Below are 17,808 nucleotides of genomic sequence, written 5' to 3'. Positions count from 1 at the left end.
AAATGACTAAAACAGAAAACCAAAAATGGTGTTTGAAAGTTCAAATACTAAACCCATATTCATTGTATGAAAGTTCAAAAGCACCCAAAAAAATGATAAACAAAGACCCAGTCTTGCTTTGATGTCCAACGCAATAAAAACCCAGAAAAAATCAGCTTTATCAACAAACCCACTCTCGCCCTCTTCAATCTAAAAATAAATAAATAAAAGACATAATCAATAAAATCTCAAACAAAGCAAATGGAACTCTTGGCAGAATGGATGATTCGTGATGAGGCGAAGACAGCAGAATGGAGATGAATAATGGGCTCACATTTGAGAATTTTGATGTTTTGGCATTTTAAGTTTTTATTTTAAATCTTTTTTTAAAGCTGATGCAGCTTCATGCCAGGTCAATTTTGTAAAACACTTTTTTTTTTTTTTTTTTTTAGAAAGAGTTTTGTAAAACACTTAATTGTAAAACACACAGACAATAGCAATAACAGCAATTGACAAAAGGACTATAAACAACCCTCATTTTTTAAATTTAAGGGACCACTAGTGATTACTTAAAACTTGAATAATCAATCGTAGTCACACGGTAAACTTCGATACCAATAATGTAGTTTGAGTAAAATTTTTTGATGCCGAGTTTTTGAATCCAGCCAACTTGAAACTGAAAAAATCGGATGCCAAAATTTTGCTCTCATGGGTCTCCTCTACTTACTAGCGTAAAATTGGAGGCTATAGAATTGTTTTATGTAGATTAATTGATTCTAGATTAATTGTTGGCAACCAATCTTTGCTTCTTGGTGCTAAACCTCAAAAGGATATAATGCTTGACTATTAAATATTTAATTTATTTTTACTGTTTCCTCCTTTTATTGACCTCAGTCTTCTCTTGTCCCTTGACAAAGAATAGTGCACTGTTTTCTTTTTTTATTGACCTGTCTCCTCATGTCCCACAAAGAACAGTGTACTGTGAACAGTGCATTAAAAATTCAAAATTGTTTATTTAATTTTATTTTGAATATAAGTTAAGTTTTAGTTTGTTTACGGATTATTTGATTAATTTATTTCATTATTTTGCAGTACACCTTTTCTGAGGCCAAAGGCTTATAAAGCAAGGGTAGGAGGCGTCTCTTCCTGATGTGGGATTAAGCAAATTCATACGGGTGAGACGTAGGTCGATCCTTGCCCATCCCAAAACGAACAATACCTAATTAGAGGCCGAGTCGAAAGTTCTCCCACAGTTGTAAAATGTAAAAACATCATGTGTACAAATTAAATGTGCCAATTTTTTAAATTTAGACATGATAAAATGGAGATCATTTGTTTTCTTACAAAAGAAAATGATAAGTAATCGATTTATATCCTAAAGCTTTAAATCGATCAAACTCGTTATCTGCTCTGCCAAGGCAAAACCATGAGTCATCATATGTCATACGTTTTTTTTTTTTTTTTTTGAGTAAAGATACAAATGAACATGTGTGTGGTATGGGTTAATTTATTTATTTTCCCTGTTTTGAAGTAATATTTTTGTAGTATTATTGTTTTGTGCAAAAGTGTGCAAACAATGATGACGAGGCAGTCTTGTATAAATCTTAAATCAAGGTCTTCTATAGTTCTTAGGAAAACTCTACCGTATAAAGTCACTTTAATTTTAACATTTCTTTTATAATAAATTCAGATTATGTCATGTAATTGATTTACTAACAAAACCACTAAAATAATGGTTTCTAAAAAGCAACTAAAAAAAAAAATCTAAACTTTAGATTCATCTCCTCCCCCAAACCCTCCGCCTCAACCTCCAACTGACAACCAACGTTGATGGTTGCCAATTTAAGAAGAGCTACCTTAAGCTCTTGGACAAATCAATTTGGTAGAGTACTAAAGTAATTATCTTAAAATTACTCTAACCAGACATTGTCTAGGTGTTCCATGTTTAGACTTTAGATGCAGGAAGAAATCAGTTGGAAAATATGTTTTATTAACCAAAAGCTTGAGCTACTATTTTTAACAGATAATCAGTGGGTACAACTCTTTTTTTTTTTTTTTTTTCTTTTGTTAAATGAGTTTGATTCCTGTAAATAAAAGCCTTGATAGCATATGTTTATTCACTTAAAGAGGGAGAGAATTTCCCCAGCCTTTTTTTTTTTTTTAAGAAGGAATTTCCCCAGCCTATTGGTATGCTTGAATAAAAAAGATCAAACTGCTCCTTTGCTTACAACTTTTACTCAAGCTAGGTATTATTTCGCGTATATGTTATGAATCACTTATACCATCTTTCACTCATCCAACTTCACAGCCAAATTTCTAAGTGCATGAGTCTACTCCAAATACGTAACACATACTTTCTATTTTTAATCAGTGTTGATCTGTAAAATTTACCAATTAAGTCTCTAAGATGATGAGTCAAATCCAATTAAAATGACCATACTTTCTTTCAATTATTTATAGCAAAGGTCACAAAGCAAGAGTTTGTGGCCTAAAAGTCTCAAGAAAAATAAAATCAAGGTTTACATTGGAAGATAGGGATAGACGGTTTTAATAATTAATGAGTGTTTTCTTATTTTTAGACAAGCTACTTGTAAGTGTTTTCCATGAAATAAACCGTTATGATTTTAACAATCTTTATTGTTTTATTTAAAGGTTTATCATAAATATTGGAGGTAAGATCAGCTTAATGACATGAGTCATATCTAAATTTACTACAGGGCTCCGTTGTGCTTGATTCGTTTCTATTAATGATATTTGTTTTGTCTTTATTTTGGTTGATATGTATTGTGTAGCCCAATAATTTGTGGCCCTGACCCATTTTTACATTGGGGCCCAAGACCCGAGTCGAGGAAGGATATAGCCGAGGACGTATAATAAAAGTCCAAGTAATCTTGAGATATAACCGAGGATGATTCTGTCCTCGGCATTCTCAAGGTACTCCTGAAAGAAAGGGCAAGAGCGGTAAATGAACAGTTTTGGGAAAAACCTAAAATATCTATGTTGATAGAGAAAGGACCGTTGGATAGTATGGCGACCAAGGACAAAGGGAAAGCTGCCATTACTACCATTGAATACTCTGCACCTGACAGAACCATACTCTTCAGCTTTTACAACCACCCCCAACCACTTTGGGTATGGGCTGATGGGACAAGTATCAGTCCTGGAAAGTCGAACCTACACGTGGACGTTGGATAAGGGATACAAACTAATATAGAAGGGGAAGCAAGCAATTCGGGAAGAGGGCTGGGAAAAAAAGGCTAAGAACCAGAGCCTCACAGACCGCCTCAAGGAGAAAGACTCCTTGAGCGAACACGGTTTAATTCTGTATGAACACCACGACTAACCACCGTCTGGTGACCAAAGCCTAGCCTTTCAAACCCACGCTCTACAAATGATATTATTTGGACCTTTTTACGTGCGAACCCAATATCATTTTGGGTCGTTACAAATTGAGTCCTTACAATTAGCGCCGTCTGTGGGGAGGCTTGTGTGTTGGCACAGGCGGTGGGTAGAGAAAGTCTCCCCATCACTTCCAATGGCCTGTCATAGTGCTCTAGCACAGAGTTCTATTAGGGGTTATGCTTTTTCATTAGGGGCTACGCTTCGAAACGTCAGTAGAGCAGATGGCTCTAGGGGCTTGGCCGAGGGGCTAATCTCCCTAAACCAATATCCCACATCTTGGCCGAGGGGCTAATCTCCCCAAACTTAAAAATCAAGTTTTGGACAGAACCAAGGTATTGCATGGTCCTCGGACTCAAACCTATGGGGAAACCAACTACTTAAAAATCAAGTTTTGGACAGAACCAAGGTATTGCATGGTCCTCGGACTCAAACCTATGGGGAAACCAACTACTTAAAAATCAAATTTTGACAGAATCAAGGTATTGCATTGTCCTCGGATTCAAACCTATGGGGAAACCAACTACTTAAAAAAGCTAAATTTTGGACAAAACCAAGGTATTGCATGATCCTCAGACTCAAACCTATGGAAAAACCAACCATTTAAGGAGAATTCTAAATTGCTCAGTCCTGCAGGATGATTATCTACTAAAAATTGGATTATGTCCTAGATGGAATGAAGGTCCCAACCTGTCCTCAGATTCTCAACTCTAAGGGAACCGGTGAAAACGAGCGTTTAAGTTCGGTACGATCACACCTCGGTCCTCGGACCGAATGCCAGAAAGGACTAGGGTCATGAAGGTCGTTAGGAAGGTGGCGAAGCACCCTAGTACTTGGCGACCCGCATGGGCAGTTCATTTTGGGATACACATCCTCAGATGATTACCTCCTGCACAACACCGAGCATTCAGCCATCATCTCGGTTAGTTTGGGGTATGCAACCCTTTTTCATGTCGGCACTATTGTGCCGAATAGTTTCAATAAGCTTAGAAATCATATTTTTTTCTTAATAAGGGTTTCTGCCCTAGATATCGTTTTTTCATGTCAGCACTATTGTGCCGAATAGTTTCAATAAGCTCAGAAATCATATCTTTTTCTTAATAAGGGTTTCTGCCCTAGATATCGTTTTTTCATGTCGGCACTATTGTGCCAAACAGTTTCAATAAGCTCAGAAATAATATCTTTTTCTTAATAAGGGTTTCTGCCCTAGATATCATTTTTTCATGTCAGCACTATTGTGCCGAATAGTTTCAATAAGCTCAAAAATAATATCTTTTTCTTAATAAGGGTTTCTACCCTAGATATCGTTTTTTCATGTCAGCATTATTATGCCGAATAGTCTTAATAAGTTTAGAATAATATCTTTTTCTTAATATGGGTTTCTGCCCTAAGCATCGTTCAAAATATAAAAATAAAAGGAAATCATATGATAGCACATCTATTTACGGCATAACCACTGCAGAAAAGAAAGAATACATAGAATAAAATAATGTCAACTTTTATTGATGTAAAGAAGCAGTACAGCGTACAATGAGGGGCTTAAACAAGCCTATACAGGAAGCTAATTACCAAAGCAAAAATAAAAAAAATAATAATACAATGAAACGAAAAATCTTTCTAAACTCTACTCCAGTATCGATCGTGTATGAGAGGGAGACCCCCTTTGATGGATGGGGAGAAGAAGAGGAAGAAGTAAAAGCACCAGGATGGATCTGGTGATGAGAAAGAAGAAGAAGGGGAGGCAAAAGGAGGCACCAGTGAAGGAAGAGAGAAGGAAGCAAGGATACTTAGTCCCTGCATCAACCCTGACTCCTAAGACGCTGGTGCCATATTAGCTATGCTCATAGGGGAGCGGATGGTACTGATGATGAGCAACCCTAGCTCAATTGCACCAAAAGCTTGATGCGATTATCTCCTGCTTCGGATTTTGGCTGAAGGAGGATGAGAAATGTCTTAAGTCTCTGCCAACCCTGCCCTGATCGAGCCATCTTAAGCTTCGGAGGAACACGGTGCTTTTGGAAAGGATGTGGTCTCATCATTCCCGTTTCTACCTCAGACATATCACACTATAAGATGCAACTGTGCTGATAAGGAAAACTTTGAGCGCAGCTTGAGGTTTAAGTTTTTAGAAAGGTTGAAGGGTCTTTATGCAAAGGAAGTACCCTCTCATCTGACTTCTTATATGGAAGGTAAGTTCAGTGGCATTTAATCCGTACAGATTTCCAAGAAGAGCTGTAAACGATATAGTGTCTGTTCAACTCCCCAATGCCATCTATAACTGTCAGATTTGATTAGCCTCATAAAGGAAATTTATTAAAAACGCGCCTCGTACACTGAAACGGCAGGAGCACATCGTGTGTAAATCTAGAAGAATGTCTCGTAACCCGGCGCATTTCCTAAGCAGATGAAGAGACACCAACATTAATGAAGGGCAGAGCTAAACGAACAGTAATAAAGGCTTGGCATCACCAAAACCTTCCTCTCCGACCAAGAGGTCGGATAGCAGGATTTTGAGGGGCTATTGTGGGGCCCAATAATTTGTGGCCCTGGCCCATTTTTACATTGGGGTCGAAGGCCCGAGTCGAGGAAGGATATAGCCGAGGACGTATAATAAAAGTCCAAGTAATCTTGAGATATAGCCGAGGATGATTTTGTCATCGGCATTCTTAAGGTACTCCTGAAAGAAAGGGCAAGAGCGGTATAGGAACAGTTTTGGGAAAAACCTAAAATATCTATGTTGATAGAGAAAGGACCGCTAGATAGTATGGTAACCAAGGACAAAGGGAAAGCTGTCATTACTGTCATTGAATACTCTGCACATGACAGAACCATGCTCTTCAGCTTTTACAACCACCCCCAACCACTTTGGGTATGGGCTGATGGGACAAGTATCAGTCCTGGAAAGTCGAACCTACACGTGGACGTTGGATAAGGGATACAAGCTAATATAAAAGGGAAAGCAAGCAATCCAGGAAGAGGGCTGGGAAAAAAAGGCCAAGAATCAGAGCCTCCCAGACCGCCTCAAGGAGAAAGACTTCTCGAACGAATACGGTTTAATTCTGTATGAACACTACGACTAACCACCGTCTGGTGACCAAGGCCTAGCATTTCAAACTCACGCTCTACAAATGATATTGTTTGGGCCTTTTTACGTGCGAACCCAATATCATTTTGGGTCGTTACAAATTGAGTCCTTACATGTATAATTCATCATCAAATATTGACCGCTTTCTCTACCAACTAATGCATCGGATCCCATCAGAACTCTACAATTAAGCGTGTCTGAGCGATAATCTTCTTAGTACTACCAGGTTTCACAATTCAATCACAAAATTGACAAAAAGATAAAGGAAATAAAAGTAAAAATAAAAAATCAATTCAATCATAGAATTGACAAAAAGATAAAGGAAATAAAAGTAAAAAGTAAAAAATCACTTACCAACCATCTTATGAGTGTGACTGTTTTTTTTTTTTTTTTTAACAAGATTAGAAAATTTACTGTAGTCTAATCTAAATGTATATATGTATGAAACTCCCTCTTGAAGACTTGAACCTTGACTTTTGTCTCTCACACCTTACAAAAACTTTGTATTTATGAAGTGACCATCACGCTACCTTGGTAGTGTGACTCTATTTTAATAAAGGAAAAAAACTTCCCAAAGCCAAACCTACCTGCAAAAATCAATAAAAACCTAATCAAATTAATGCATTCTATTTCTCGTGCAAAAATCAATAAAAACCCAATCAAATGCATTCTATTTCTCGTGAGTGTTAACTGTAAGCTTTGTAGTTTGTAGTATTGAGAAGCAATGGTATCACTTAGAACACTAAAATGAATAAAAAAATAATGTGCAAACAAAGACAGAGAAGCAATGTGCACCCTTTCTTGGTTTTTTGCTTTTAAATTTCAACACATTGGACCCATCGGTTTCCAATGATGTTAATTATTACGGTAATTAACTTATCGCATTTTACACTCAATATTTCAATAATTGGCACAAAAATTTAAAAATCTAGACAGGACATATGGTACAAAATTGACTCTTAATTGAAATCTAATTAGGAATTTAACTGAAATTTCTCTTAGTCTTAAAATGGTTCAAATCGTAGGTAATTATACAAAAAATTAATATATAATCTTGTGTGTATGCACAGATATATTTAAAAACAATCACAATTACACACATATATGATTTCAAATTATACCTGGTAATAGGGTTGCAACTTACACAATTTTTAAGCCGGTAATTTCTAAAATATGTAATGGTTTCTCATTTTATATATATAGTTTGTATCTATAACATTATTCATTTTCATCTATTCCTACCACTAACATCATGTTTTCACTTACCAATAACCATTCACTATATCAGTAGTTTGTAAAAAAATGTTGTAAAATAGTTTGAAACTCTAGCATTATCCTTTGTAAAATATTTTTAAAAAAAATTATGAACTTTTTTTTAGACCAAAAAAAAAATTAAAATATGTTAACTAGTTGAGTTAGAAGGCTCTTGGACATACTTAACAAGAGTTAAATAGTCATGATGCAAAGATTATTGTATTTATATCAAAAAATCTATGATAAATGTTTCTGTATTTTTGTTACGATTTTTTCAAAAATAAATATATAATACTCAAACTATACACATACTATTTTTTCACCGTTTCTATATTTTTATGACGAATTTTTGAAACATAATTTTATGAAAAATGCCAAATTATACCCTTCCGTATATTTGTAATATTAAACGCGTACCGTATTTTACTAACTATGCTTTGATCTACATGTAATTATTAATCTGAAAAAACAAAAAACAAAAAAAATATCCAGCCTAAAATAAATCCCATCCACCCATGAAAAAACGAACACGATTCTCAAAAAAAATAAAAACCAACATAAAGCGTGAGGTTGGTTGGTTAAATGAACAGTCTTACTTGGATCTACATGTAATTATTAATATGAATCTAGTTAAAAGTATAAACAATGATATAAATACTAACAAATTGAATATTCAGTCATGTAATCTCAAACACCATCCTTATAAAATAGGAAGGGAGAATAGCAATTCAGCATGCATTTGGATAATAATGAAAAATTAAAATTATTTTACTATTCAGCTTATTGTTGCTATTATTCATGAACCTTACTGCACTTTTTGGTACTATTCATGGGCCTCACTGTATTATTTCAACTAACTTTTACCTTTTATCTACAGTACTTTCAGCAATAAGTTTTCAGTTTCAGCAAAATAAACGGTATCCAAACAAACCATCAATTGAAGCTCTTGGAGTGTTAAAATTCCCCAAAATTTCTCAACTATGACACCAATCGGTTTTTGGTATATGCAAAAATTGAATCCTAAATCTCTTATTCAACAATTAGAAACTTTACCTTGAGTTAACTAAAACTCATAAATCTCTGTGTTACAAGAAGTGTGGATTACTGGATTAACACAGTCTAAACCAATAAATAAATAACACTATTAAGTTCCACGCAACTATCTTCGACAAGCAACCCAACAGGCCCACCACATTAATGCTTGTTCCTAGTAATGGGTTCACCAAATCATTGAATTAGTTGGGCTTATCTATTTCATTTTTTGTTAAAAAGAAAATTGCATTAAGAACCTAGCTAGCCAATACAGGCATAGTACTATAGGCAGAAAGCCTATAAGAGAACAGGCCAGAAGCATCACAGCTTAGCAAATGGCTATAGACCAGTTGGGCTCATCAAGGCAAAGTTGGGCTCATCTCAATTTCAGCTCACAGGGCTTGTCGGTCTTTTAAGCCTTGCCCTAGCAGCTGATTACCCAACTTGGGCCACTCAGCTTTTCTTTTGCAGCTTTTGCGGAGTTTCTTTGAATGGTTTGATTTAAATTTCCTCCAAAAATGGTTATTTGGCAATTTACAAAACTATCTTGTCAATCACATGATCGATGACTTTCAATCAATAACTGACATAGTTAATATGACCAATTTAATAGTCATATCATTAATAAATGAGATCATGTGATATGGATTTGTGAATTGCCTTGTACTCATTTTTAGAAAAAAAATTTCTTTGAATTGGAGGAAAAGTTTGTCCTCAACTAAATCAATTGATAATTTTTTTAATTGTTGCATAAGAATATGGAATGCATTCCCACGAATAAGAGAGAAAACTGAGAGAATTGCTTCTCATTAAATAGGCTATAGATGAAAAAAAAATAAACTCGTGTCTTAATTGTCATCCATGCACCACCTTGATTTCTAACTACAACTTATTGATCCAACATTTCTAGAAAGTCCATCCCCAACATGCTCATTAGGAAAGAAACTATTGTGCTGATATTCTAACTAAAACAAGAATTAATTGTAGGGAGGTGCTAATCCCCCTAATTTTGTAATTTTGTTGTAAGCGAGTTTTTGACTGAAGCTTGGGCGTCATCACGTCGATTAATCTGATTGTCTTTTAAAGGATACATTTTGGCACACATTTTACCACAACTTTTTTGATATCAATTAATAATTGCATTACATCACTTACACATAGGTTCATCACTTAAAGCACTCAAATTAATCTAATAACAACTTGACATGTGTACAAGTTGTGGTAGAGTGTCTCTCTAGACTGTTTGATCATGAATTAATATCCAAAGAAAAAAAAAATAGATGTTGAATTACAAACAAAAAGATATTTAAGATGTTAGGTTCTAAATGTTTAGAACAATTGGCAAATCGTGAACACAAACTTGTCTAGATATAGATCTTAGAGTCTATAGGTTTTATTAGACAATGCTCAATGTGATTCAAGTCAAGATTCAAGAACATACAAGCTGCAGGAAGAAGATTTCATAATCTGTCTGGTTCGATCGATTGAAAGACAGGCTCGACCGATCGAAAGTCGTATCTGCAGAATTTTAATTAAGCCCAAACAGCAGTTCAAGCCCATTTAGGATTAGGGTTTCTAATCTACTTCTCCCAGTATATAAAGGAAACCCTAAGCACGTTTTTATGTGGCTTTTCAGAGATAAAAGAGTGTGCCTCTTTTGTATTTAGGGTTTTGTTCCTAAAAAACTCTCTTATGTCTTCTACCGGTGTTATTCCTTGAAGAATCTCAAGATTCGGTATTGTAGAAGTTGCTACCTTCTCTTATCATCAAAGGTGTTGATGATCTAAACCTTCAAGGGTGGTCTTGGAGTCACAAACAGGAGTGTTTGTGTTGCTAAACTTTTGAGTGAGATTTCAAAGTCATAAATGGGGGTGTTTGTGTTTTGCAAAGGCCAAAGAAAGAAGGAGTCCATGGATTCGGAGCTTGCACGTGGTCGTATAAGTAAGTTCTACTGGTTGGTAGCATTAGGAAGTCAAGCGGGGGTGCTTGTAAGTCCTTTTGTATGAACTTCGATTCTTTCTAGTGGATTTGCTTTTTACCTTGAGGATAGCTAGGTTAAATCCTCCCCAGGTTTTTTACCGGTTTAGTTTTCCTGAGTGATCATATCATTGTCTTATTTATTTTCCACTGCTATGCATGATATGATTGTTTGATTGTGATAACCTAGATTTGGAATTTAGACTAAGTAACAACTTGGCTAATTAACTAGGTTAAATCAATTTGTTTAAGGGGTCTAAAAACAAACATAAGAGTTTCGGTGGATTTCTTAAAGAAATATGTGAGACTACTGGTCTTTGTAGTTTCATCATATCTTTGGGTAAATTATTTATTTGTGTGTTGTGTTTTGTTGAAGTGTGTTGCTTACTTTGTAATCTTTTCACAGTTTAATATCAATAAAGAACACTCCTTAAAAAATGTTGGGAAAAAAAAATGCCTAATTGAAGCTTACTAGGTTGTATGAGTTGTCCTTGAAAATTCACATAATAATTTGCCTCAATCAAGTAAATAAGCAACTTGTACACATTTGACAAACCTTTATAAAACAATTACTCTAATTTCCATACGAATAATGGATTAAACAATGTGTGTTTTAACCATATAAGTGTCAATCCTTAAAGCAACTAGGTGTGTTTTCTAAAATTTTTCTCCCTTGGAAAATGTTCTTTACACTAGGTCCCAAAGGTATATATACTTTTAAATATATGAAAATGTATTTAATCATAACAAGCTACTCGGTTAATTTGAAGAATTAGGTGGTATACAAAGAAGAGAAAACTCAACAACTTTCTTAAGGACTTAAATTTAAATTCCACTCTTGTCTACATTGAATATTTCTAGCAAAATTTGCAAATGCAAATAAAATTATTATTCTTTTTTATTCTTTAGTAGATGATCATTTTAAGCAGAGATTAAAGTACAAAACTAAATGATGTTACAGCAATCTAGCTAGAAATATTTGTATGTTGTTTGATATAAGGAAGTGTTATTATAATGTTTAGCCAGTTTATTCCACTCCCTTTTTTATGAAATACCCCAAATATACCCCCATGAATAGAAAATGTGATAGATTAAGAGTGGGACCTCCAAATTTATGTCATACCCTAGACCAATGAGCTTATCATCCGAGTAAGCCATGAGGGTCAAACAAATAGTTAAAAATAACAACAAAAAATAATCTACCAACCAGACAAAGAGAAAAAAATAAAAGCAAAACCAAAATGCATCACAACTTAGTTATATCAAAATAAAGTTTTATTTCAATACATTTGGTGAAAAAAAAAAAAAAAAAAAAAAAAAACTCTAGTAGAAACATAATTGAAATAAAACGTGCCAAATTAAAACATCTTACTTTGCACTAGTAAACTTAACTCCACTCTTCAAGTGATCCAACCAACAACATCTTCTTTGCCCTGCAAAATGTAGGTAATAGTCAAAAGGATGTAATAATAATTTTTTTTTTTTTTTTAAAGTGTAGTTTTAGAATATGCCCCCGATTATTTGACACCTTAACTAGCTAGATAGAGGAGTTGCCCCCTTAAAATAATAATAATAATAATAATAACAAATAAAATAAAATATAGTAATAGTCTCAATATTGACACAAAAATAGGTATTTTTCATTGGTAGAAAATAAATTAAAAATGAAAAATCATCTTTACAATTTAAAAGGGTATTTTTTAAAGAACTAAAATTATTAAATAAAATATTTTCTAATATGACTCAGTAAAAAAAATGTATTTTCTAATATAATAGTACATAAATATATACCTGAAATCATTATTTGTATTTGCAAAATTTTCCTTCAATTAATTCTTCCGTGTGCATTCTTCTTGGATCTTCGCACCTTGTTGCGTCATTCTCCATAAACAATATTCAAGAGACATTTTGGTTTTTCACTTGAGAACACAAGATATCCCATACCTAATCCAAACATGAAACAACATCCGCACCCCAACAATACAACTTTCCAATGAAATCCATTTGCAAACCCAAAATCATCTTCTTGGATGGTTGGTGATGGTGGTGGTTGTTGTCCCTCATCATTGCCACAAGTTTTTGTCAATGGAAATCCACATAAACCCAAGTTTCCACTATAAGAAGCATTTGTAAACGTATTGAATTGTTTACCTTGAGGTATCAATCCCACAAGATGGTTTTTTGAGAGATTTAAAATTGCCAATGATGTAAGATCTGTCAATTGTATAGGAATGTCGCCTGTAAGCTTGTTTGAGGAGAGATCTAACCATTCAAGATTAGTTAAATTTTTGAATAATATAGGTATATGTCCAATAAGATTGTTGTATGACAAATTTAGCCCTTTGAGTGATCCAAGCTTTCCAATTATCTTTGGAATTTCTCCTTTGAAACTATTGTTGGAAAAATCAATGGTTGTCAATAGAGTTGTATATTCACCACATCAATATAATTCCCTTTAATATCAATCGTAATAGAATCATGATAATAAGTATCACCCATATGTTGTAGTTTACCTTTCTCCACATTCCCATTCATCATGGCTATTAAATTCTTGAAAAAGTTTGATGGCAAATGACCATGGAACATATTGTGAGAGAGGTCTATGATTCTCAAATTAGGGAATGAGAACTTAGTCTTGTGATTGCCTATTGAACCATGAAAGTTGTTTGATCGCAATAGGAGAACCCGCAACTCTGGAAGATTTACTAACCAACGAGGGAATGTGTCGTTAACCTTGTTGTTTGAAACATCTAGAATTTTCAATTTTTTGCAATTGACCAATGAACATGGCAATGACCCTTCTAATTGATTGCTGGCTAGTTTAAGACTTCTCAAGTTATTGTACTTTACAAATTTTGGGATAGTGCCATAAAGATTGTTATTTCGTAAATCCAAATTTATGAGATCACTCATGTTTCCCAAACATGGAGGAATCATACTAAAATGATTATGAGAGAAATCAAGGTAGTTGATGAGATTGAGATTGCAAATCAAGGAAGGGATCTCTCCACTTAAATTGTTCCTTGAGATTGAAAAGAAAACAATGTGAAGTGGAAGTACATGAAGTGACCAAGTACCTTCAATCAAATTATCTGAAAAATCAACAAATTTCAAAGAAACAAGGCGGCTTAACTCTTTTTTTTTTTTTTTTTGATAGGAAACAATTGAATTTCATTCAACTGAAATTGTAAGACAACAGAGAGAGCAAAAGCATTACAAGCAGAATTCCTCAATAACAATATGCTCAACAGGACTTGGAATAGCTCTTTCCCAGACCTGTGACTTATCAGTGATCCTAGCAGCTTTTGCAAGTTCATGGGCAACTCTGTTGCCTTCCCTTTTCAGATGATGAAAGGAACACCAGTTAAAACAAGAAGAGACTTCCCAAATATTCTGAACAATGTGACCAATCTCACCACCAAAGACCCCATCATTGATAGCTTGAATAATGGACAAGGCATCGGACTCAATAATAGCATGAGAAACCTCCATTTTCACTGCAAGAAGCACACCTTCCAGAACAGCAATAGCCTCTGAAATCTCAGCAGAAAAACATGCTGGGAGGACCTTGGAAGAAGCTGCCAGAATTTCACCCTTGCAGCCACGGATGACCACACCAACGCAGGAATTTCTCTCATCATCAGATGCAGCTGCATCTGTATTGACTTTGTAGAAGCCTAAGGGGGGGAGCTTTCCAAATGGTCAAAGGAGGGGCTTAAGCAAAAATCGGAAAGGAGCAGGCTGCCTTGTATTCAGCTATAACTTTGCAAGCCATTTCCCAAGCTTGAAGAGGAGGAGAACCAGAATCCTCATGGATTGCTTGATTGCGATTCCACCAAACTGACCAAGCAACATCAAAGAAAAGTTCTAGATCACTTGGAGAGCCTTTTGCAATGAAGTCAAGAGCCACATCCACCAAGTCACAATAAGGATAAGAGAGATCAATTGGACAGTTGTGCCAAAAACCCCAAGTCATTTTTGCATGATCACAGTGGAGGAGTGCGTGGACAGTGGTTTCAAAGACTTTATCACATAATGGGCAGAAGCTAGAACAATGAATTCCCCTTTGGTTTAGATTTTGCATAGTTGGAAGACCATTAACACATGTCCTCCAAGCAAAGATTTTGAGTTTTGGAGGAACTTTTTGCTGCCAAATCTGTTTCCACAGTAAAGTCCTTGAGCGGCTTGAGGTACTTTCTCCATCCTCACTTGAATCCACCAAACCCATAGCAATGTGGTATGCACTCTTGACAGAAAATGTTCCTCCTTTGTTGCCTATCCAAACAAGGCGGCTTAACTCACCAGGGAAGTTTTCGGTGATCAAATTAGAATGCAAATCCAGATTCGTCAAGTTTCGGCAGCCCAATATCTCGGGCGGTACATTTCCCGAAATCTGATTCGATCCGAGATCCAAGGCATCCAAATTTTCCAGGTTCCCAATCTCTCTCGATATTGGTCCAGTAAGCTTGTTATCATTAACTCGGAACCGAAACAAAGACGAACAGTTCCCAATATTTTCTGGTATTTCGCCATATAAATCGTTTGAAAGAAGCAAGAGCATTTTTAGCTTCTTGAGCTGAAAGATTCCTTTGGGAATATTCCCAGTCAAACTGTTATAAGAAAAATCAAGCTCTTCGAGATTCTGACATTTGGAAATTGAGGATGGAATGGAACCCATTAACTTATTTTTCCACAAGAAAAGCAGTTGAAGTTTCGTAAGGTTTCCGATTTCAGATGGTATCGTACTCGCGATATTGTTGTTGTCTAAATCGATTTGAGTGAGCTCCTTACAGTTTTCTAGTTGTGCTGGAATTCTTCCCGATATTTGCTTCATACTGAGTCCGAGGTCTTGCAAAGCCGATAAGTTTCCGAAACTTTGTGGAATGTTTCCGGTTAGCGAGTTCGACGAAACATCGAGAACTGTTAACTTCTTGCAATTCCCAAGCTCTGATGGAATAGTACCCACCAAGTTGTTCTGCCAGAGAGAAAGAATTCGGAGGTTTTTGAGGTTTCCGATACTTTTCGGTATTGAACCAGTGAGCGAGTTTTGAGAGAGGGAGATTTCTTGGAGGGCGGTACAGTCGCCAATTTCAGGTGGGATTTGGCCGGAGAAGAGAGTATTCCAGATGTATATGTTTTCAAGCTTCTTTAGGAGACCAAGACTTGGAGGAAGTAAACCCGAGACGCTTGTTTCGACCAGGCCTAACATGGTCAACTCGGTACAATTCCAGATTTCTCGGGGTATAATGCCTCCAAGGTTCTTGTTCTTACCAGCTCTCATCACTTGGAGGTTCTTCAAGTTGCCTATGGTATTGGGTATTTCTCCATTGAGCTGGTTTTCATAAAGAATCAACCATTTCAAGCTTGTGAGGTTGCCAATTTGAACCGGAATCGAGCCCTCTAGCTGGTTTGAGTTGAGGTGGAATTCTCGGAGCTTAAGTAAGTTGCAAATCTCAGATGGGATTTCACCGGTTAACGCATTGTTACTCAAGTCCAAGTAATTCAGTTCATTGTCACTCAAGTCCAAGTAATTCAGTTGCATGGCCCATTTGGCTCTACAACACGTGTGGGTAACCTCACAAGTCACAACTCTTACATAAGCCAATTATACAATTGAAGTCCATCATCTATTTGTTTAGTGTATTTCATATAATATTTAATCTCACACATATAATCACTTTGTGAAAGCTATTCTTTCCTTCTTGGTTGGCCATCTCTTTTGTGTTTTCTATTTGTGCTTTTCCTTTGTGGGTGGTACTCTTCCCTTCTTTCAAGTGTAATGGCCTAACTAGCTTTTCTTCTTTCTGCTCCAAAGTATGTGATTTACAAATTTTAATGTGGCTAAACTCTAAGACACACATAATATTGTTAATTCTTGCTTTTCTTCTATAAGACTAAACGTGCAAGATTTAAAATCATTTGGGCAATAATGCCACCTTGAGAGTAGGCTCTTTGAGAAACTTCTCAAGAACATTTGAAGAGAGATGCAAACTCTTATAATTAACAATGTGATGTTAGCCATGAATGAGAGGTGACTAACTTTTTAATCATTTACTTCACAACATTAACCGAGATGCTCATAAATAAAAATTTTGAACTGAAAACACTTTTTGCTGCTTGCTAACCATTAAAGTAGCTCTGTAATGATTTTTTTTAGCACATGTGTATTGTTCCTTTCTGTTTTAGGCTTGTAACTTGTATTTTAAGCTAACCCTAGAATTTTTGTTATAATTTAAACACTAATTAAGCAATAGTAACTCGCCAAGAGTCTTGTATTTCAGCTACATTAATCGATACTTTGACTAAGGAGAGCCTGGATTTAAGTAGAGAGCCCGGATTTAAGTACCCCCTCAACTCCTTCACTATGTAGTAAGCTAATTAAATTGAGCTTTCTCTCTTGTTCTTGTAATAATCTCTAATTCAACCTAGACTATGAAGAGTGCAGATCATAGCACAACTCGTGGATTGGAAAATCTCCAATCCAACCCAAACCATATTAGCTTTGAAAACCAACCCAACTCATATTGAGTTACATCATCATGTAGGAGCCATTTTTGTTGCTTAAGAAAAAAAAGTATTATTCAACTATTTAAACTCATTTATTTATTTTAATTTACACAATTGTGCATGGTATTCAATCGCCTTTAAAACTAATTAAAATAAATAAAACTAACAAATAAAATAGATATATTATACATAATGTGGGTCAGTTCGGGTTGATCATACTGAAAAGTTTGCCAACCTAAATTTGATCCAACCCAAGTTCCCCCAACCTAAAAAAAAGTCGAATTGATGGATTGAATGAAGACTTTTACTTAGATCTACATGCAATTATTAATCCAACACTGCTTCAAAATTATAAAAAAATAAAATAAATACTACCGGATTGAATATTCAGTCATAAAATCTCAAACACCTTATGGTCGGGAAAAATCTTTATAAAATAGAAAAGGAGAATAGTGACTTAGTTGAAGCTCTTGGAGTGTTAAGACATTCGTTAGGCATGATAATTGGCACCCTAAAGGTACATTATTGCGTAGATTTGGTCACTAGATGATTCTTGAAGCTGTAAGTAATGTGAA

The 17,808-nt window shown here is 35.2% G+C and overlaps 1 protein-coding gene across 1 annotated transcript; it reads right to left on the bottom strand.

Moving 5' to 3' along the window:
• Positions 1–13,141: 13,141 nt before the first annotated feature.
• Positions 13,142–16,268, bottom strand: LOC115964297 (LRR receptor-like serine/threonine-protein kinase). The gene is made up of 3 exons (XM_031083636.1): positions 15,029–16,268; positions 13,787–13,860; positions 13,142–13,570 (listed from the first exon to the last, which is right to left on the bottom strand). The coding sequence occupies exons 1-3, from the start codon at positions 16,266–16,268 to the stop codon at positions 13,142–13,144; spliced, it is 1,743 nt and encodes a 580-aa protein (XP_030939496.1).
• Positions 16,269–17,808: the final 1,540 nt, after the last annotated feature.

This window comes from Quercus lobata, chromosome 10 (assembly GCF_001633185.2).
Source record: "Quercus lobata isolate SW786 chromosome 10, ValleyOak3.0 Primary Assembly, whole genome shotgun sequence".
In the NCBI taxonomy this organism is placed as follows: Eukaryota; Viridiplantae; Streptophyta; class Magnoliopsida; order Fagales; family Fagaceae; genus Quercus; species Quercus lobata.
Note: the sequence above shows the minus strand (reverse complement) of the source record. Positions and strands in the feature narration are given on the sequence as shown.

Coding starts and splice junctions, on each gene's coding strand:
- LOC115964297 (XM_031083636.1), bottom strand. CDS start 16,268: ATGCAACTGAATTACTTGGACTTGAGTGACAATGAACTGAATTACTTG. Junction 13,861..15,028: donor GATCACCGAAAACTTCCCTG/GTGAGTTAAGCC, acceptor AAAAAAAAAAAG/AGTTAAGCCGCCTTGTTTCT. Junction 13,571..13,786: donor AAGGTACTTGGTCACTTCAT/GTACTTCCACTT, acceptor AAATTTGTAAAG/TACAATAACTTGAGAAGTCT.